The sequence below is a fragment of the Desmodus rotundus genome, chromosome 7, assembly GCF_022682495.2.
Source record: "Desmodus rotundus isolate HL8 chromosome 7, HLdesRot8A.1, whole genome shotgun sequence".
Lineage (NCBI taxonomy): Eukaryota > Metazoa > Chordata > Mammalia > Chiroptera > Phyllostomidae > Desmodus > Desmodus rotundus.
In genome coordinates, this window is record NC_071393.1 from 35,435,868 (window position 1) to 35,456,759 (window position 20,892).

General features: G+C 52.3%; 2 protein-coding genes across 13 annotated transcripts in view; one reads left to right on the forward strand and one right to left on the reverse strand.

Moving 5' to 3' along the window:
- LOC123479414 (ubiquitin-like protein 7) lies at positions 1 to 11,814 on the reverse strand. Of its 2 annotated transcripts, none has more exons than XM_071221926.1 (5): positions 11,606 to 11,814; positions 7,075 to 7,124; positions 6,673 to 6,832; positions 6,013 to 6,135; positions 1 to 253 (listed from the first exon to the last, which is right to left on the reverse strand). In XM_071221926.1, exons 1-4 carry the CDS (start codon positions 11,778 to 11,780, stop codon positions 6,071 to 6,073), a joined length of 450 nt encoding a protein of 149 aa, XP_071078027.1. In that variant the 5' UTR covers positions 11,781 to 11,814; the 3' UTR covers positions 1 to 253; positions 6,013 to 6,070. The 2 variants fall into 2 exon arrangements, with proteins under 2 accessions (XP_071078027.1, XP_071078028.1); XM_071221927.1 differs by lacking the exon at positions 1 to 253 and adding an exon at positions 320 to 2,086.
- LOC112301877 (ubiquitin-like protein 7) overlaps positions 10,384 to 20,892 on the forward strand; it is a 22,663-nt gene continuing 12,154 nt past the window's right edge. For 3 of the 11 annotated variants that reach the window (XM_053929200.1, XM_045192665.2, XM_071221923.1), the window contains exon 1: positions 20,648 to 20,866. Coding sequence is in view for 3 of the 11 variants with exons in the window: in XM_045192663.2 (XP_045048598.1) it covers positions 10,405 to 10,473; positions 12,070 to 12,163 (163 nt within the window). In the remaining 8 variants the exon portion in view is untranslated. Of the gene's footprint in view, positions 10,474 to 12,069; positions 12,164 to 20,601; positions 20,867 to 20,892 lie in introns of those variants that run through there. The other 8 variants (XM_045192663.2, XM_071221924.1, XM_071221925.1 and 5 more) reach the window with 8 other exon arrangements.

A 20,892-nucleotide genomic window follows, 5' to 3' on the forward strand; every position in this document is an offset into this window, starting at 1 on the left:
TGGAAGTTACAGTAAGACCATACAAAGCAACAGGCTTAGGTGGAAGGAAGGCCTTCAAATGATTCTTTGCAGTAGTGCCGAATTCCTGTTTAACAGAAATATCAGTGGACCTTTGTTTCTCAAAGCCCTTCAGGCTTTTCTCCTGCTGTTGGGGTTCAGTGGCTTCTCCAACTTTTCAAGGCCCCACTTCTGGGCTCATATTCCTTTTTATTTCTGCTTGCAAGCCGGTGTGCCCTTGCCTGAGCTTATCTCTCTTTTATAAAAAAATATATATTTTATTGATTATCTATTACAGTCTTCCCAATTTCCCCCCCTTCGCCCTGCACCCCCCCAACCCTCCAGCATACCCCCCATTAGTTCATGTCTGTGGGTTGTACATATAAGTTCTTTGACTTCTGTTTCCTATACCATTTTTGACCTCTGCCCGTCTATTTTATACCTACCATTTATGCTGCTTCTTCCCTGTACCTTTTCCCCCATCTTCCCCTCCCCCTCTCCACTGAAAACCCTCCATGTGACCTCCATTTCTCTGATTCTGTTCCTGTTCTAGTTGTTTGCTTAGTTTTTGTTCTCATTGTTTTTCTGTTTTTTAGGTTCATTTGTTGATAGTTGTGAGCTTGTTGTCATTTTACTGTTCATAGTTTTTGACCTTCAATTTCTTAGATCTAAGTCCCTTTAACATTTCATATAATAAGAGCTTGGTGATGATGAACTCCTTTAACTTGACCTTATCTGAGAAGCACTTTATCTGCCCTTCCATTCTAAATGATAGCTTTGCTGGATAGAGCAATCTTGGATGTAGGTCCTTGCCTTTCATGACTTCAAATATTTCTTTCTAGCCCCTTCTTGCCTGCAAGGTCTCTTTTGAGAAATCAGCTGACAGTCTTATGGGAACTCCTTTGTAGGAAACTGTGTCCTTTTCTCTTGCTGCTTTTAAGATTCTCTCCTTTTTAATCTTGGCTAATGTAATGATGATGTGCTTTGTTATGTTCCTCCTTGGGTCCAGCTTCTTTGGGACTCTCTGAGCTTCCTGGACTTCCTGGAAGTCTATTTCCTTTGCCAGATTGGGGAAGTTTTATTTCATTATTTGTTCAAAGAAGTTTTCAATTTCTTGCTCTTCCTCTTCTCCTTCTGGCACCCCTATAGTTCGGATATTGGAACGGTTCAGGTTGTCCCAGAGGTTGCTAAGCCTCTCTTCATTTTTTTAAAATTCTTGTTTCTTCATTCTAAATATCTTGTTAAACACAGCAGGGAACAACTGATACACTCTAGCATTCTGACTCATGGTCCACAACTGCAGAACACCATGGAAAGAACGATTTTTTTTTTTACTTCCTCAAGTATCCCTATTAAAAACGGACACCAAGCCCTGGCTGGGTGTCTCAGTTGGAGCATCATTCAGTGCACCAAAAGGTTGTGGGTTCGATCCCCAGTGAGGCACATAGGTTGTGGCTCCACCCCTCAGTCAGGGTGCATATGGGAGGCAACAATCTATGTTTCTCTCTTACATCGATGTCTCTCTCTCTCTCTTTCTCCCCCCCCCCCCCGCCTCCCTCTTACCCTTCCTCTCTCTCTAAAAGCAATACACATAATCTTGAGTAAATATTTTTAAAAAGACACCAGGCTTTGGTTGGGTAGCTCAGTTGGTTAGAGGGTCTCCTAATATACACAAAGGTTGGGGGTTTGATCCCCGGTCAGGGCACATACAAGAATCAACAAATGAATGCATAAATAACTGGAACAACAAATTGATGTCTCTTTCTCCCCCTCCTTCCTCTCTCTCAAATAAATAAATAAATAAATACAATTGTTTTTTACTTTCTTTATTTTAGACAGAGGGGAAGGGAAGGAGAAAGAGGGAGAGAAACATCAATGAGTGGCTGCCTCCCGTGCTCCCCCCACTGGAAACCCAGCCTACAACCCAGGCATGTGCCCTGACTGGGAATTGAACCTGCAACCCTTTGGTTCGCAGACAGGCACTCAATCCACTGAGCCACACCAGCCAGGGCTAAGGTAGTTATTCTTGAGCTCTGTAAAGTATTGCCTCTCATGGAGAAGTCTTGCTGTCCTTAACCCTCTCAATCACCTAGAAAAGTGGAGAGAATGAAAGAAATGTTAAAAAATAAGCTAAACCATCAGACACACTTGAGTTCTGTGGCCTTAAGTAGCATCCTTGGCTCTTAAAACTTTGTGTTCCTCCTGTTTAGGAACTCGTAGGTTGTCTCCCTATGAACTGATCACTGGCAGGCAGGCCCACAATGACTGGGATTCTCCCCACCAATACTTGATTCTAACCTCTTATAGGCGGAGTTGGCTAAATGTTGTAAAGGGTTAACCCAGTCTTATCACCAACGCTTTCCCTTGCCAACGACTTAACTGGCTTCTAAATGACCTTAGACCAGATGATTATGTATTGGGGCAATATCAGAGAAACTTAGACCTTGTTAAAAAAAAAAAAAAAAAAAAGACCTAATTACAGCAGTCAGACTCCAAAGGACTGACCTGTGGATTCATGCTGCTCAGCTAAAGTGACAATAAAAATGAGACAATTGCCCTTATCGAAAATTGTAAACTGCGGTTATCAGAGAGCTGCCCCAAAGCAGTGACCCTCGGAAGGTGCTGCCAAACACAGGAACCTCTGCACGGGCTGGTGACAGGTGAGGTAGAAAGCCTCTACCCAAGAGCCACGGGCTCTCTTTTCATGCACGTGTTCTTTGTTCTTTATCCTATGGGCCATAATTTTCCACTCCATGTGTTTAGGTCTACATAAAGTTATTCTGTAATAACTTCGGACTTATGGGAAAGTTGCAAAGTTAGTCCAAAGAATTCTTATGTGCCCTTCCCCCAGACTACACAAATGTTACTATTTTACCACATTGGCTTCAACATTCTTTATCTCTCTGTCTCCACATTGTATTCTCTCTCAAATTACCATTCGAGAGTAACTTGCAGGCACAATGTCCCATCATGCCAAAACATTTTAGTGTGTATCTCATTTTTTTTAAAGATTTTATTTATTTATTTTTAGAGGGGGGAAGGGAGGCAGAAAGAGAGAGAGAGAGAGAAACATCAATGTGTGGTTGCCTCTTGAGCACCCCCTACTGGGGACCTGGCTTGCAACCCAGGCATGTGCCCTGACTGGGAATTGAACCAGCAACCCTTTGATTTGCAGGCCGGTGATCAATCCGCTGAACCACCAGCCAGGACATAGTGTGTATTTCATAAATATAAGTACATTCTCTTACTTAATGATAGTATAATTATCAAAATCTGGAAATTAACATTGATACAATACTATTATCTAATTTACAGATCATACTCTTTTTTTCCCCCAAATGTCCTCAAAATATATTTTATATCAAAATAAAATAAAGACATTTTTTGTGGTCCAGATCACACATCATGTGTAAAATGGTCAAGTCGCTTTATTTTTCTCTAAGTCAGCAATCTACCATCTTGCCTTTTGTAACTTGGACATTTTTGAAGAGTACAGGACCGTTATCTTATACAGTGTCCTTTGGTTTGAGTTTGCCTGATTAAATTGAGTATATGCGTTTCCGGCGGGAATACTGCAGTGCTGTCGGGTTTTCTCTTGGAGCATCACATCAGGAGGCATGTGAGGTCACTGTCTCTCATCACGGGTAACGCTAACTTCGATCACTCGGTTACAGCCGTGTCTGTTTTCCCCATTGTCAGGTTACTCCTTTCCCCTTCACCACTTGTAAGTAATTTACCTAGAGAGGCCCTGAGAGTCTATGCAAAACATTTTGTTTCTCATCGACTCTCATGGACTCGTGTCAGCATCCATCCGTGCCTCGGGCCTGAAACATTATTAGTAACTGGTTGCCAAACGGTGATTTTTCTAATTCACGTCCATACTTCTCTCTACGTTTAGTAGGTGGAATTCTGCGAGGAAGCATCCTCCCCACCGTGTATTTTTAGTCAATTTATTTATTTGTATAAATATGAACTTATGAGTTGGCTCCATAGCTCAGGGGTTAGAGCACTGGTCTTGTAAATATGAACTTATGGCTTCTTATTTTATTCCGTTATTATAATTACTTTAGTTCTCCAGGTGGTCCTGATTTGGTTCCCAGCTATGTTCTGTGTCATTTTGACGCGGCTCCACCATGCTTTGAGCGCTTGCTGAGAGAACGCCTTTCGCTTTCCCTGCACTCGGCCATTTCTGCAGAGAGCCCCGGTCCCTTTCGGTGGAGAATGGCATTTAAGAGAATAAGACGTGGTTTATCAGTGTGCTGTTATTGTGTTGTTGCTTTCGGGCCCTCTCAACAGCCAGAGCCAGGAAATTATATATGTAAATTAATTGATATGATTATACAATTAACATGAAACTTATACATAATAGGTACACAGGGTTTGGCGAAAGTAGATCTACGAACACTTGTAAAACTTCTCCTGCCCCACCCTACATATGCATGTATCTGGGTCTCCCCTTCCCTGTTTAAAACCAGAGTAAATATTTGCATCGCTAGTTGTCAGACGAGATCGGGGGCGTTCAGGGTGGTGTGGCCGTAGACCAAGTCTCTAATTCTCAGTTCCGCACCAGAGCGTTTATTCTTGCCTTTCATGTTTCTCTGTCCGCAACTCTCTCGAACAGTAAGAGACCTACCTGTCTCTCATTCTCCGGGGTACATTTATTTGCTTAGACCTAGAATACACATAACGTGGCTGCAGAACTATGACCCACCCCACTGTGAAAAACGAACACGCTAACCAGAGTTTAACACCGGTTTCCAGTTCTTTGTGGATTTTGTGGTCTTCAGCCTCACAGTGCAGAGTCAACATAGTGTGTTCAAAGGTTAGTTCTCTTTCCCTGAGTATAGTTCAGTTATTCACTTGAAAACGCAGGTGGGTCACATGTTGTATTTCATTTGGGTCCTACCCGCCCCCCCTAGTCTTACTGATTTCCTTTTTTGAGTATTTGAGACTAACATGGTTCGAAAAGTCCGAACTGTACAAAAAGATATATTCAGACAAGTGCCCTTCTCTCCATCCCTTCCAATCTGTTTCTATTTTCAAATTATATTTTATTGATTATGTTGTTCAGCTGTCCCAATTCCTCCCCTTCGCCCCCTCCACCTAGCACCCCCACTCCCCTATACTCTATACTTCCTGGCTGCCTGTCTCTGGCAAGTCCCAGAAATGACCCACAACCCCACGCTAACCCTGAGCAGCAAAGGAAACCAAACGGGAAGCAGACGGCTGAGCACGGACACAGGCAGAAAGACCGACCCCGTGGGCCGTCCACCTGGCCGCCGGGTGAGTGTGCCATGAGGCAGAGCGGCTGGGCAGAGCACCCTCCGCGGCTCCCTCCTGACCACCCTGGCCAGGCCCTCTGCTCCTCACATGCAGGCAGGCGCCTGCTTGCTCTCTCTCGGGCTCTAATCTCGGGGTCTTCTGCACCAGGACACGGCCTTGAGCCTTGTAGCTCTCAGAATGTCACATGTCCCTCCGCACATGCCTGGACACCGTCCCTCCACCCCAAACAGCCCCCTCCCTGCCTGGCTAACCTCTAATTCTTTGACAATCAGCTTACACACCCCTCCTTTAGAAGTCTGGACGGACCTACACCCTCACCTCAATCCTGACCTGGGCTTCTAGCCCTATTGCTCCCCGAGTTCAGTAACCAACTGCCTGACGCCCCTCTGGCAGCAATGAGGACGGCTCATCTCTAGCCCGGGAGCCGGACCAGGGCCCAAGCTCAGTATTTACATGCTCAGCACCCAGGCAGCGCCCGCGGAGTGAAGGAATGGACCAAAACTGCCGTAGTATCCAAGCCAGGCGGTCAGTGGAGTCGGGCCACAGTTATGGGTGCAGGAGCGGAAGTCACAGGGACACCTTCCTTGGGGACAGCATCCTCCTGTTACACTGCCATGCCCCTGCTGTCCCTAGAGTGGAGCATGCCAAGTGGGAAGGCCCTCCAGACAGCAGAAGCTCGGAATCCAAGTAACCAGGAGAGCGGCACGGGCAGCAGGCGTGGGGAAGACTGACCTGAAGGCTGGGCTGCCCAGAGGCCTGCAGGGCATGCTGCAGGGCTTGGCTGAAGAGGTCATTGGTGATGGGCGTCCCTGACTGGACACCAGAGGACATGGGGGAGGTCCCAGAGGAGTGGCCCTAGTGAGGCAAACCAGAGGTCAGGGCCACCCTTGGGGCCGTCTCATCTCCCAGCACATCCTCGCGGCTGTCACGTTACCCCCACGGTGCCCTGGCGTGCCCACACACCGCCTCCCAATGGGGCCGGCACAAGACAACCACACACGGGTACCTAAAGGCCCATTCTCTTCAGCTCCAGGGAAACGGAATCGAGCCCCTGGCCTCGCCTAGGACCCCAGCACCAGAAGCTGGACTGACCATCACTAGAAATACTTGAGCCATGACGGCTGGGCCCTGCCAGGGATGGGGGAGCACACTTAACAGGAGGGGCATCCTCCTGAACTGCTCAGGAGGGGGACCCATTGGCACTGGGCTGCACCTTGGTCTTCTGAGCCCTGAGGGCAAGGCAGAGGAAGGTCTCCCAGAGAGAAACCTGTGAGGACTCAGGCAGACTTCAGCTCAAAGCAGATAGAGGGGCCAGCAAGGGCAAATCCATCCCGCCACTGGGGAGCTTCTCCCCTGGGGCCCAGCCTCCATCTTCCCGCTCCCCTGCCATACCTGGGTGCCACGTGTTCGAGCTGCTCTCTGGGGTGCTGGCCAGGGCCAGGGCAGTGGCCAGCTCACTCTGGGTGATGGGCCGCGGTCCAGCAGCTCCACTGTACCCCAGGGAGGCTGGGCGGGAGCTGGAGGTGCTGCTAGAGGGCGTGGACCTGGCCCTCTGGAGAAGGGAGGCACCCCGGATCAGGAAAGGGGCCCTGTGACAGTCCCCAACAGCCCCACCCCCGTCCCATGTACACTTCTTGGGGAGCCTCCCCAAGCTGCCAGGGTCAGAAAGCAATAGTGTGGCATGGACTTGGCCAGCAAAGGGCCTATGACCAGCTCACAGCTTGGGCTCCAGGCCCCAGGGATCAGCCCTCCCTGGACCACATGCTCCAGAGGGCAGGCAGCCAGGCCACTCACTGGGTGAAAGTCGTCCTCATCGTCAGAGAGCCCTTCAAAGAGGAAGCCACCTGGAGGAGGGAGAACAGATTTCAGGAGGGAGGACAGACAGGCACAGGTGCAGCTCCAGAATCCCAGCTCAGATACTCTCCACACGCACCCTTCCATCTCTGCTCTTGGAAAATTACAGGACAGATGCACTGCCTGACTCAAACCCAGAGTTCCCGAGGAACTCCCTCTGCCAGCGCTATACATAGCTGCTGAGTAACGCGGCCTCCTGGGCCGCTGCCAGCCCCCGAGGGGCCCGCACACACTCTCCTGGGACTCACCTGGCATGCGAGGCACAAGAATGTAACAAATAAGAGTCCCTGACATCAAGGAACTGTTAGGACAGCAGGAGAAACAAGATGAGATCAAACAAAAACCACACAATTGCTAAACTGCACGCTGAGGGCCTCAGCAGAGGTGGCGACCCCAGCTACAGCACTAGGAACACTAGGCCGAAGCCATTACTAACGGGGACAGCTCGGACAAAGGGCTGCCTCCCAGGAGAGATCATTTCAGAGGGTATTTAAGGTACAGCTGATGTTTACTAGGGAGAGAAGGTGGTCCAAGCTTAAGAGAAAACACATGTAAGGGCATGGAGGAATAAATTGAGTGCTCTGAAGGGCCAGCTTGTCTTTTTTTGTGACTGGAGCTGGGGGACACCCCTCTGCTCAAACAGCAGGCTGAGGAGACCCCTGGAGCATTAGCAACCCTCCACAGAGAACCACCAAAGAGATCTAGGTGGGAAGGGAAGGTCTGACAGACTCTCCTCCTACAGGTGCTAATCTGGGGTGGGATCAACAAATGCATCGCCTGGAGGGTGGGTGGAGATGGAAGAGGGCAAGGGTATGGGGTGGGGATAGGTGGTAATGAAAAAAAAATACAATAAAAAATGGAAATTTAAAAATAAATAAAATGTAAAGGGGAAAAGCAGAAATGTGCTTCCTTTTGGAAGAATACTCAAGGATACAGTGTCTAAAATGCTGTCACAAAACAGTTTCTTCTCAGGTCTAAAAGTTTATATTTACCTCCCAATTAAAAGTCCATTTGTTTCTGAAATAAATCGCCAGGCCCTGGCTAAATAGCTCAGTTGGTTACAGCATCGTCCACATTTGCCAAGGTCAAGGTTCCATCCCAGGTCAGGGCACACACCAGTGAGTGCATCGATACGGAGAACAACAAATCGATGTTTCTCTTTCTCCCCTTTCTCTCTCTTTCTCTAAAAATCAATCAGTAATTTAAAAAATGATCTCCAGACAGAGGATGAGAGAAAAAGGAGCTTCATCAGTATTAAGACTTTTAAGGATTATCTGCTAGTATCTCAAGCGAATAATCAGCTAAGAGTCAAGGTTGTTTCTGGGACATCTCTCAGTTAATCTCACCTTTTGGAAGTAGGAAGCAGCCAGCCCAGTGGAAAGAACATGGGCCAGGAAACTTGCATTCACATCCCAGCACTTGAATTCATTTTCTAAGTAGGTGACCTTTCTAACCCTCTTTTTCCTCATCTATAAAATGCTAATTTTCTTACCTATCCTGCAGGGCCAGCACTGGAAATGCTGATGCTTGGGGAGCCCCAGCTGTGACCTCATCCCTGCCCTGGGGACTAGCCCCATAATAGCTCCCCCAGCAGCCTCTAAGCCAACAACAACATCCTGTTGTCTGACTGGACCAGGGGGAGGCAGAACCAGCTGGGCAGGTGGAGACTGAAGACTGAGCCCTGTTTCTCCCTGGCAGCAGGCTGGCTCACCCCTGACCTCGGTGGGGAGCCAGGACCTCCCTAGCTTCTCCATCTCACCAACCCGGGGACAGAAGGAGAAAGGGGTGCGGAGCTTCCTCCGGCACGCCAGTCTCATGCCATCCACTACAACGCACTCCTCTCCAGCCCCTTCCTGCAGCGAGGTCGGGCCCAAACAGTCACATCTTTGACTGGACCAAGTGTCAGTGAACAACCTCCAGGGCCCTTTCTGCTCAGGGGAGCTCTGAGGGTGTGGAGGTCAAGGGCACCCACAGGTCAGTGCCGGCACACCTCTCTCTGCCCAGAGCTGCTGAGCTGGGACTCAATATGCTGGAGGTCTCTCAATAAAATAAAACTTTAAACAAACAAACAAACAAATAAACGTGTGTACACACACACACACACACACACACACACACACACAGGAGGTCTCAACCTCCCCAGACAAGTGCAGGCTGGGACCCTCCCAGGACTCCCTGACCTAATCTTTCCCTAAGGTGAAGTGGTCCAAGAAGCAGAACATAAATGACAAAGAAGAGCCCCCCCATACCTGTTCCAGTCCCCGCACCTGTCTTGACTTAAAACTAAAACCCCAACCTATGCCTCACAGAGACGTGGCTCCAGAACCACCATCACCCTTGATCTGCTGCTTCTTCAAGGCTACCCCCAGCCCCCCACCACCCCGGCAGACAGGAAGGAGGCCCAGACTACCGCAGGGCCAGGAGGGTTCTCCTCTCATCCCACTGCTGGGTTGTCCCTGCCCCAGCCCATTCTGGCCCATGTGTCACCCCAGAGGAAGTAGAAGGCAGCTGTCAGCCAGGCACACCATCACCAGCTGGTGGTCCTGGGGGACAGGCGGATGGCAGGGTCTGCCTGGCCAGTGGGGCGCCTGGCACTGATGAGGAAGACCACGGGCTGCCCCTGGACAAGACGGGTGAGGGGTGGGCAGACTCCAGCAGAGGTCACTAGTGTGCAGGCAGGCAGAGGGCACAGCCGTGTGGCTACTGTAGTGACCTGCACGCAGGGGAGAGAGAGGTGGAGCTGCCCTGGAGGATTTGGAAAGTGGGCAAAAGAACCCCCAGCAGCTTCAGACAGCGTCCGGGTGGACAGATGAGGTGTCGGGGAGTGCGTATTAAGTGCTAAGAAAGGGGTGTGCATTAAATCTGTGGGGGAGAGGTCTGGGGAAGCCTTGGGGGTGGGGGCAAGCAGTGCCAAATGCAAGGGGTTTGGTACAGGGGGAGATTCTAGAACACTCAGAAATGGTCCTTTGCTGCCCTTCAGAGGCCCCAGTGCTGGGCCGTCCAGGGCAGCCCAGGGGTCTGATGCGAGGCAAAGATTCTGCAAAGGCAGAGGAAGCCTAGGATGGAGGTGTCCACCATGAGTGACGGCCAAAGGTCCAGCTGCCCTGCTGCACTCCCAGCTGGAATACCTCAGGCTGAATAACAAGCAGAGCCAGCCCCCAGAGTCCCTCCTTCAGGGCCAGGGAGTTGCTAAGTCCTTTCCCCTCCCCAACCCAGTGGTAGCACAGGTTCTGTGCCAGATCAGAGGCGGCTTCTGCAGGGTGAGCTCACATGTCGCCCAGTGACCTTGTGCAAGTCACAGTCTCCCTGCTGCAGCTGCAGTCCGGGCCCTGGTTTGGGGTGAGTTTTCCCCTCCTCTCTCTGCTAAGAATACCTGCCCCAGATAATGCTCAGGCCCTGGCAATCCCTGCAAACCGCCTCAGGCATCAAAGGGCCCAGGCAGGTCCAGACCTGCAGGACCCCCAGCCCCCACCCTGAGTCCACCACCACCACAGGGGGCCGCAGCGCCGTCTAATTTGGGGGCAGAACCCACTCTTCCTGGGGGCGGGAAGCATTTGCGTGCAATGCAGGGGAGGGGAGCTCGGTCCCTCAGGGCGCAAAGCCTCGAACCCCACCTAGACGGCTTCCTGACCCATTGTGCAGGGGTTCTGAACTTCAGTCACCCCAGAGGGGGACGCTCTGGTCCTTCAGGCTCACAGTCCTACCGCAGCCTAAAAGCTGCACCCCCGCCCCAGACCCGCCACCTGGGGGGTTCCAACGGCCGCACTCCGCCCAACAGGCAGTGCCCCCCACGCTGGCACCTATTCCCGGGGACAACTGCCACGTGCGGACGTGGTGGGGTTGGGGGGGCGGCAGGTGCAGGTGCCGGCATTGCAGAGGTCGCGCCCAGGCGCCCCAAGCCTCCGAACCGTACCGCGTCCCAGCTCCCCACAGGGTGCCCCCCTTCGCCCGCTGTGCTACGGGCCGGGACGGGGCGGGGGCAGGCAGCAGGGTCTTTGTTCCCACAGCCAGAGCGCAGCGGCGGCAGCAAGGGGTCCACGCCTCCCCTCCCCCCACACTCCGGCCCAGCCCGGCCCGCAGCTCAGGAAAGGGGACGAGGGTGGAGGTCCCAGCCAGAGAAAGGGTCTGGACCAGTGGCCCGGCGCTGGAGGACCGAGAGCTGCTCTGGGTGGAGAGAGGGCCGGCTCCCTCCCCTGCGCCCCGGCGCTGCGGCTCCCAGTTGTGGGCGCACTAGCAGTGACTTAGCCGGGGCTCCAGCAGCCCCCACCCCCCGCCAGCTCCCCGCAGCGCTCCTGCCACTCCAGTGTGTCAGCACGCACACTCGCACGCACACTCGCACGCACACTCACACTCACCAGACCTGCACGCTCCCCGCGAGGACAGCCCGGGACCGCAGAGCACCTAGCAGGTGCCACACACTCCGCACCCAACCCGCGGACCCGCGCTCTGCCCGCTGCGCGGCGCCACCCACCTCTCCAGACGGCGGACACGCGGGGTCCGCTCCGCGCGTGGCCGTGGGTGTCGGCGGCCGCCCAGAGCAGCAGCAGCAGCAGCAGCCGCAGCGGCAGCCGGGGCCGAGGCGGCTGGCCGGGGACGCTGGAGGGCAGGGCGCCGAGGGCGGTGCATCCGGGCGGAGGCGGTGTCATCCCGCGGGCCCGGAGCGACCACAGCGCGCAGAGCTGCCGGGACTGAGCCAGCGCCTGAGCGCAGACCGGTACCAGCAAGGGGCGGAGTCCAGCGCCTGACCCCGCCCCGCCCCGCCCCGCCCACCCCGCCCCGCCCGCCTCCGGGCAACCCCAGGGGGCACAGTGCCCACAGTCCCCGGGGACCCTGCGCCACCTGCTCCCGGGCACTTCCGCGGGACAGCCCCTGCGAACAGGGACCAGCAGGACTGGTGGTCGTCTCTGATCAGCGGTGGCTCCTGTCCCCTCGCAGGGCCTTGGACCCACTGCCCCAGCCCGTGAAAGGGGCGGCCTAGAAGTCGGCGAGGACCTCTCCGAGGGTGCAGATGTCTGCGTGTCCACGCCAGGTACCTCGCTAATGGCCAGCTCGGTGCTTTGGACCTCGAAGGCTGTGGTTCTCAGGGGGAGGCCGGCCTGAGGGCACAGGGCTCCCCCTGGGCTCACAGCTTCTTCCTAAGGGGGGTGAGTGATGGAGCTGCTGTGAACTGTGGGGAGCACTCAGCGCCCCATCATTGCGCCCCATCATTGCTCTGCTGTGAGAAGGTGGAATTTTCATCTTGGCGGGGCTCCCGCCCCTCCCTTCTTCCCTCCTCTCCCCCTTCCCCAGCCAGCAGCCTTCTGGTCTGCCTCCCTGCAGCACAGCTGGTGTGGGCTCAGAAAACCCAGACTCGGTCCATGCGAGTGCGGGGCGGGGGGTGGGGGGTGGGGGTGCACTTAGGAAGGCCCCTTATCCACGCAGAAAGAGAGGGAGCAGGGAGCATCCTGCATGCCTAGGACTCACTGTGAGGAGGGAGAATCAGACAAACTCCGGGGGATTTCTGCTCACCAGCCACATAGGGCCGAGCCACTAAAGGAAGCCTGATGACCCAGTGGCGATTCCCTGCAGGGTCCAGGCCCAGTCCCTGTGCAGTCACCTGAGCAGGCCAGGCAGCTCCCCCATGAGCTCTGCCCAGAGAGTGGCAGACCCTCCACCTGGGCTTGTGCCTGAAGGAGGCACGGGTGGGAAGCCCACCTACCCAGTGCGGAGGAGCCGTCTCCCCTCAGGTGGACTGCACTGAGGGGAGACTTGGTGAGGAGTAGGTAGCAGAGATCCATGTGAGCCTCCGGGACCCACGCACCTAGCTGAACCTGACTCACACATGGGCAGCAGGCAGCCCTGGCCCTGACCACAGCTCCAGCCCTCGGTCCTGATCTATAGCCTGTAAGGTATTGTTACCAGGAAGTTTTACTTCACCATTCCAAATTTTGTTTCCAGCTATCCCCTCCATCTTCCCTAAGAGCCCCCAGATACCCCAACAGGCCACAAGGTGAAACCAAATGCCCACAGAGATAGTGTAGGTTCCTGGTAGACTACGCAGGGCCAAGAGCTTTATAATGCCCAGAGGCACACTGCCCCAGAGGGGGAGGCTACGCATCACCCAAGAGCCCGTCCCGAGCTGTACCCATACCTGCGTCCCCAAAGCCAGCAGTGTGTCCTGGCCCAGGCTGGCCTCCAAGACTCACACTCTGTTTCAAGCCCAGGGCTTGACCCTCAGTGTCTGCCCTCTCTGCAAAGGCAAGCAAATTAAGAAATTGCTTGTCCCTGCTTTTAAGAACTGAGAATTTAGAAGCAGTGGCAACCCTGCCCATGTGCACAGCAACTCACAACACCAAAGCCACTCCCACCTCTATTCTCCCCTCAGCGAGAGAGCACAACCCCCATTTAGAGGAGGAGACAGACACAGAAGGCCAGGGGCCTGCCCAAGGCCTGCGGCCGGCGGAGCCACGAGGGCAGCCGGGCTTTCCGACCCCAAGAGCTGGCACAGGCTACTGTGTTCTGTGCGTGTTTCTTAGCCTCACTGTATCTCCTCCTCACAGTCTATGAGGTAGGTGCTAGTATTTGGCTCCTTCTGCAAACAGGGAAACAAAGGAACAGAGAGGAGTCCCCAAGGTCACAGACAGTTAGAGCAAGGCTGGGATTAAAGCTCAGGAGATCTCTCTGGGGCCCACACCCTCATCTTCCACTTCATAATGCTCCGAATGCAACGCGCCCTTCCGCTGCTGCCTGCTGTGTCAGGCTGGAGTCTGCATCCGCACAGCCCTCGGGAAGGCCGGACGGGGCCCAGGTTACCAGATGCTGGGCAGGAGGGCAGGCCAGGGGCTAGGCTCAGCCTCCCAAGCAACAAAGCAGCAGATAGAAACTGGGGCAGGCGCCAGGGAAGTTTTTTTTCCAGGCTGGGGTGGGGGTGAGGGGGTAGGGTAAAGACCATCCACCTCATATCCCAGGGTGGGCCTCTGGCTGGGCTCCTCCATGGCCAGCTCAGCACCTGCTTCACCACCAATGGGCATCCCGGAGCCAGCCAATCTAGGGGCAAACGGCCAGGGCCAGATGGCACCCCACTCCTACTTGGCTGCAGGCAGCCAGGGGAGGTGAGGACCAGGCCCGTGGTTTGGGCAGCAGCTCTAGAGGGGGAGAGGGCAGCTAGAATGTGGGCCTGGAGGGCAGCAGGCAGCCCTCTCTGGGGCAGGGAGAGCACGGGACCAGTGTTGGCATTCGGCCTCCCTGCCTGCCTCGTGGGAGGCCATGGCTGGCTCCTGAGCCAGGACCAAGGACAGGCGTGCAATCCCCACCCCCAGACAGTGACGGGAAATGGACCGGCAAAGGAAGCAACAGATGTGGATGTTGACAGGCCTGAGGGGGAGGCACATTCCTGCTCACCCCTTCCCCAAAATTCCATATATGGTGGTGGGGGGGGGAGTGGAGGGAGGAAGTCAGGAGAAAAAAATGGTGTCGGAGCTCCTACCTAGGGAAAAATGCCTTGACTTGCCAGGATCTTCCCCGCAGGGCAGCTAAGTCTCAGCCAAACCCAGGAAGACTCCATGGGCAATCAGAGAGAGACACACACAACCCCCCTGAGGTCCACAGGCCCACAGGAGCGGAGCCCCTGGAGCTCTGCTCAGCCTTCCCAGCAAAGCCTTTCCCGGCCCTACTCAGAGGGCCCGCCACTCTCCCAGCTTCCGCTGACCCTTTCCTCAGCCCTGATTCCATGGCTACACTTGCTCTTCAAAGGAGTAACCAAACCCTCACAAGAAGCCTGTGGGAAGTTAAGGATGGAGGTGTAGGAGCCCAAGCCACTAGAGCCCTTCCTGCTTCGAGTCCTCATAACTCGGTGCCCACCTTGGCCTTCCAGCTACTGCCGGTGGCGACTCTTCCTGCCCCACCCAGCCCCACTGCTGGGGGCAGAGACCAGGGAGGTCCTAAGAATGGTGAGCAGCTGCGGTGGGGCTGGGGGCCCTGGGAGGGCACATGCCCTGTTCACAGGGCAGTTGTGACTCCACTCTAGCCCACGGGGGCCATGGGAAGTATAGCCGGTATGGCAGAGACTGATTTTTCAAGGGAAACTGGAAGTCGAGGTTTTGTCGGAACTCCCAGCTTCAAAATATTGGTAAGCAATTCGAAAGTGAGATGTCTATGGCTGAAGGCCACACCTGGGAATCCCACCTATAGCGTGCTGGCGTGTGCAGGCGTGGCTCTCTCACAAGCCAGAGCGTGGCCATGACCACCAACCACCGCAGCTACCACTGTTCTTGGCCCGCCCCTTAGAAGGCCATATGAGGGGTGTAGGGCTGAACCAGGCGAGTTGCACAGGGGAAACCCTTATGGATGGAAAAGGGCCACACACTAAACCTGACAAGCTCAGAGGAGGCCCGCACAGCGGGCCTTACAAACTCAGAGACCAAAGTAACCCCGCAGGACGGTCTGAAGGTAACAATGCCTAACTACAAGTGGGTCACACGGGTAGTCTCATCCTAGGTCCGTAGCTTCCTTGACTGAAGTCAGTGTTTACAGTACATGAGCCTGTCCGATGTCTTTTTGCATCTAAGACAAGAGACCTTTGAAAGGTCAGAATAACCCTTTTCCAGACCCCTCAGGGCACAAGCAGGCTGGCACAGAACCCCCACTGCTGGCTTGTTCCTGAGTACCATCCCCGCGTGCTGTAAATGTTAACTATCTCGCACTCACCAATGTAAAGGAAGTATGTCTCTCCATTGTACTTCTTCTCTAACCGCAGAGGTTTTGCCCTACCCCCGTTTTGCTTCTTCCTGCCCCCTTAATCCACCACCAGTGGCTTCCATGCAACCCCCATGCTCACATCTCCTCCTGTGACTCTAATGTATGAAGTAAGCTGCACAAAGCCACCCTCCGGGCACTTTCTCAGTCCACGGAGGCTTCGCTTCCTGGCAACCGTCGTTAGTTTGGCTCAAATAAACTCCTAAAAAATCTCTACAGGTTCGGACAGTTACGTGGACACCCTCCTTGACCTGCGCAGGCATCTCACCCTTCCCTCGGTGCTCCGCCTGGCCCTAACCCTCTACGGGCTGTTCCCTCGGGGCCTGCCACTCCCCACCTATCCAAGCCCGCCTCTTCCTTCCAGGCCAGCTCAGCCCACCCTAACAGAGAAATTCTCAGAATTGCTACCTCTCTTCTGAGCCCTGCGGGTCAACATTCCCTGCAGCACCCCATTCCTGCGTCTTGTTCTCTGTCCTAGTCACTCCAGATGCATTTTTATTTGATTGGCCCTACCGTGAACTGCTAAATGCGAGTCTGGGCAGCCAAGCTGGAAGACAAGACGTAAAAATCCACTCAGGGATATTCAGTGATGGAGAGAACACTGGCAGAGAAGAGACAGGCCTCCTCTCATTCCATCAGGACACTCAGCTCACCTAAAAATATAGCAGGTCCACCCACGGCTTCCAGCACCCTTAGGTTAGACCCCAAACTCTACCCACAGGGCCTTTTTTGTATATGGCCTTTATTACGATGAGGTATCCTCCCTCTACTCCCACTTTGCTGAGAGTTTTCATCACAAATAGCTGATGGATTTTATCAAATGCTTTTTCTGCATCTATTGATACGATCGTGTGATTTTTGTCTCTCATTCGTTTATCTGATATATTACATTTATTGATTTACGAATATTGTACCATCCTGGCATCCCTGGAATAAATCCCACCTGATCATGGTGTATGATTTTTTTAGTGTATTGCTGGACCCAGTTTGCTAATATTTTACTGAGGATTTTAACATCTATATTCATCAGACATATTGGCCTGTAATTTTCTTTCTTTGTTGTGTCTTTACCTGGTTTTGAAATTGTAAAACGAGCATGGGAGTCTTCCCTCTTACTGAATTTTTTGGAATAGTTTGAGGACAGGTGTTAGCTCTTCTTTGAATGTTTGGTAAAACTTACCTATGAAGCCGTTTGGTCCAGGGCTTTTGTGTGTTGGGAGTTTTTTGATTACTGCTTCAATTTTGCTAGTTGTCACCAGTCTATACAGGTTTTCTGATTTTTCCTGATACAGTTTTGGAAGATTATATGTTCCTAGAAATTTATCCATTTTACCCAGGTTGTCCAATGCTTGGCATACAGATGTTCATAGTAATTTCTTACAATCCTTTGTATTTTCGTGGTATCAGTTGTTACTTCTCCGCTTTCATTCTGATTTTATTTGGGTCCTCTCATGTTGTTTTCTTGATGAGGCTGGTTAAAAGTTTGTCAATTTTTTTTTTCCAAAGAACCAGCTCCTGGATTCATTGATCTTTTGAGCTGTTCTTTCAGTTTCTATGTCATTTAATTCTGTTCTGATCTTGATTATTTCCTTCCTGCTACTCTCTCTGGGTTTGTTTGTTGTTGTTCCTCTAGTTCTTTTCGATATAGGGTTAGGTTGTTTATTTGAGATTTTTCTACCTTTTCTCCATAGGCCTGTAATGCTCTGAACATCTCTCTCAGGACTGCTTTCTCTGTGTCCCGTAGGTTTTGGGCTGTTGTGTGCTCATTTTCATTGGTTTCCAGATACTTTTTCATTTCTTCCTGATCTCATTGTTGACCCATTCATTATTTAATAACATGTTATTCATCCTCCATGTATTTGAATGTGTTTGACTTTTTTTCTTGAGGTTAGTTTCTACTTTAAAGCCATATGTCTGAGAAAATGCTTGATAGGATTTCAATTTTCTTGAATTTGTTAAAGCTTGTTTTGTGTCCTGTCATGTGGTCTGTTTTTGAAAATGTTCCATGTGCATTTGAGAAGAATGTACATTTTGCTTTCTGGGGGTGAAATTTTCTGCAAATATCAATTAAGTCCATTTGATAGAGAGTGTTATTTAATGCCACAGCATCTTTGTCGAGTTTTTGTTTGGAAGATCTGTCCATTGTTGACAGTGGGGTGTTAAAATCCCCTACAGTGACTGTCTTGCTGTCAGTCTCTTTCTTAAAGTACTGCGAGATTGCCTTTATATAGCTAGGTGCTTCTATATTGGGTGCATATATGTTTACGATGTTTATATCCTCTTGTTGGACTACTCCTTTAAGTATTATGCAGTGACCTTCTTTGTCTCTTGTTACAGCCTTTGCTTTGAAGTCTGTTTTCCGATAAAAGTATTGTTACCCCAGATTTTTATGTCCATTTCCATAAAATATTTTTCCATCCCTTCACTTTCACCCCGTGTACATCCTTTGTTCTGAGGTGTGTCTCTTATTGACAGCATATATAGGAGTCATGTTTTCTCACACATTCAACCCCATGTCTTTTTCTCTTAAAGAGTTTATTTATTTTTAGATAGAGGGGAAGGGAGGGAGACAGAGAGGGAGAGAAATATCAATGTGTGGTTGCCTCTTGTGCGCCCCCTACTGGGGACCTGGCCCACAACCCAGGCATGTGCCCTGACTGGGAATCCAACCTGTGACTCTTTGGTTCACAGGCCAGCACTCAATCCACTGAGCCACACCAGCCAGGGGTACCCCATATCTTTTTATTAGGACATTTATTCGATTTACATTGAAGGTTACTATTGAAGGTACTTATTCACAGCCATTTTTAACTTTCTACGTTTGTTCCCCCTCCCCCCTCTCTTTTGTCTTCTTTATAGTAGTCCCTCTAGCATTACTTGCAATGCTGGTTTGGTGGAGTTGTACTCTTTTAGTCTTTTTTTTTTTGTCTGGGAAGCTCTTTATTTCACCTTCTATTTTAAATGAGAGCCTTGCTGGATAGAGTCGTCTTAGTTGCAGGTCTTTGCTTTTCATTACTTGGAATATTTCATGCCCGTCCCTTCTGACTTGTGGTGTTCCCATTGAGAAATCAGCTGCTAGCCTTACCAGAGCTTCCTTGTATGTTACTAGCTGTTTCTCCCTTGCTGCTTTTAAGATTCTCTATTTGTCTTTTAAACTTCCCATTTTAGTTGCGATATGTCTTGGTGTGGGCCTCTTTGGAATCATCGAGACTCCCTGTGTCCAGGCTTCTAACGTTCTCTAGAATCTCACCTTTGATTCCGAGCACACCTACTTGGTAAATTGGTTCTCAAAAAACCCATTTAGTATTGGGTTATTCCTTCATTCGTTTGGTCATCTAGTGATTTATCATTACAATGTTTCCAAATATTGTAAGGAGGTGGAATTTAGGTTTACCTCCTCTCCTGGGAGCAACACAACAGCCACATTTGGTAGATACCTTCGGCCTGAATTGTTCATTCAGTACAAATTTATATGTCAGGCCAAGGTCCGTTGTTGAAGATAAAGTGGAGTACAAGACTGGCCTTGTCCTCTCCCCTATGGAGATTACAGTGAAATCAATGAAAACAAGACATTCACCTAGCATTCCTGATGCATGTTGAGGAAAACGAAATGAAGACACAGCCCCTGCTTTCCTCTGCAGGCAGTTGGGCACAACATAGAACAAAACTTAACAAAACCCTAAATGATGTGGCTCAGAAAGGAGAGGAGGGGGCCTAAATAGGGCCGGACACTTAGGGTTTCTGAAAGGGAAAGTACACCTAATGGTGAGTGTGGTGTGAGAAGAAAGTACTTGCAGGACAGCCATGAGCAACCAGGGCTAGAGCCTGAAGATGGAGACAGATGTGGCCTCCAATGTTAGGCCCTCCCAGACACTGCGGGTTGCGTGCTGTCCTCGGTCCAGCTGGCCTGCTCAGTGCTGCCCCATCCCAGGGCGCACAACTGGGACGTTCCCGTTCTGCCTGTGCACTGGGGACACAATCAGCCTTCAGCTGCTACAATCTACCGCATCATTTTCTTATATTCGCTTCCCCCCCCCCTTTATTTGAATACAATTCAATCAGAAGTAGCCTCCATCTTCAACATTTTAGCTAATCCTAACTTCCGTGCAAACATAATCCAATTCTACCTGGGAAGCTAAAACATGCAGTTTCTCTGTAAGGGTCCTGTGGAAACTTCCTGACTATTATATAAACCCCACCACAGCATGCTGGGCATAGCAGGAACCCAACTTAGTAACTCCCCTCGACGAACCCGCGTTCCGGGTCTGCGGCGTAGAAGTTGTGGCAAGGAGAACAAAGAGGCTGACTTTGCCGCAAGCACCTGATTTCATCGTGAGGACTGCAAAGAGCCATCTGGGGGCGTCTGAAGAAGCCGCTAGGGAAAGGATCCCCGCGGACGGAGGGTCGGAGCAGACGGGGGCCGGGGTCTGCAATCTGGCCTAGGGTCCCCCGCAGCCCGCGTTTTCCCTTGCAGCGCTGTAACGACCCCGGGGCGACCAGCAGATTCTGCACGCTTCCCGGGACGGCGCAGGAGTCACGGGCTGTCCACGCCACACGAGGGCGCGGTCGCGCCCCGCAACACCGAGGGGGCATAGTCCTCGGAGAGCACAGCACCGAGAAGCCTCCGCGCGGCGCGTCCCCAAACCCCAGAGCCGCGCCCTCCCCGCAACCGGAAGTGGGCCCCCAGCGCCGCCTGCCGGCCTGCTATTCACAAGGGGCGGGGCGGCCGCGGGAACTGCAACTTCCAGAATGCCGCACGGAACTTCCGGTTTCCGGCGAGGGGACCGGAGCGAGTGTTTACGCCGGCGGCTCTGCGGCCGGGTTCGTTCCGCGGGACGGGTGAGGGCGCTGGGCCCGGGCCGCGTGGGCTCCACTCGCGGTGGCAAGTTAGCCGGGCCGCTGGGAGCGGTGGGGTCGTTGCTAAAGAGCGGCCTCCCCACCACTTAGGTGTCTGTGATTCTGTGCCGGCGACTTCACCTTTCTGGGTCTCGCTTGCCTGGTATGTAAAATGTGGATGATAATGCC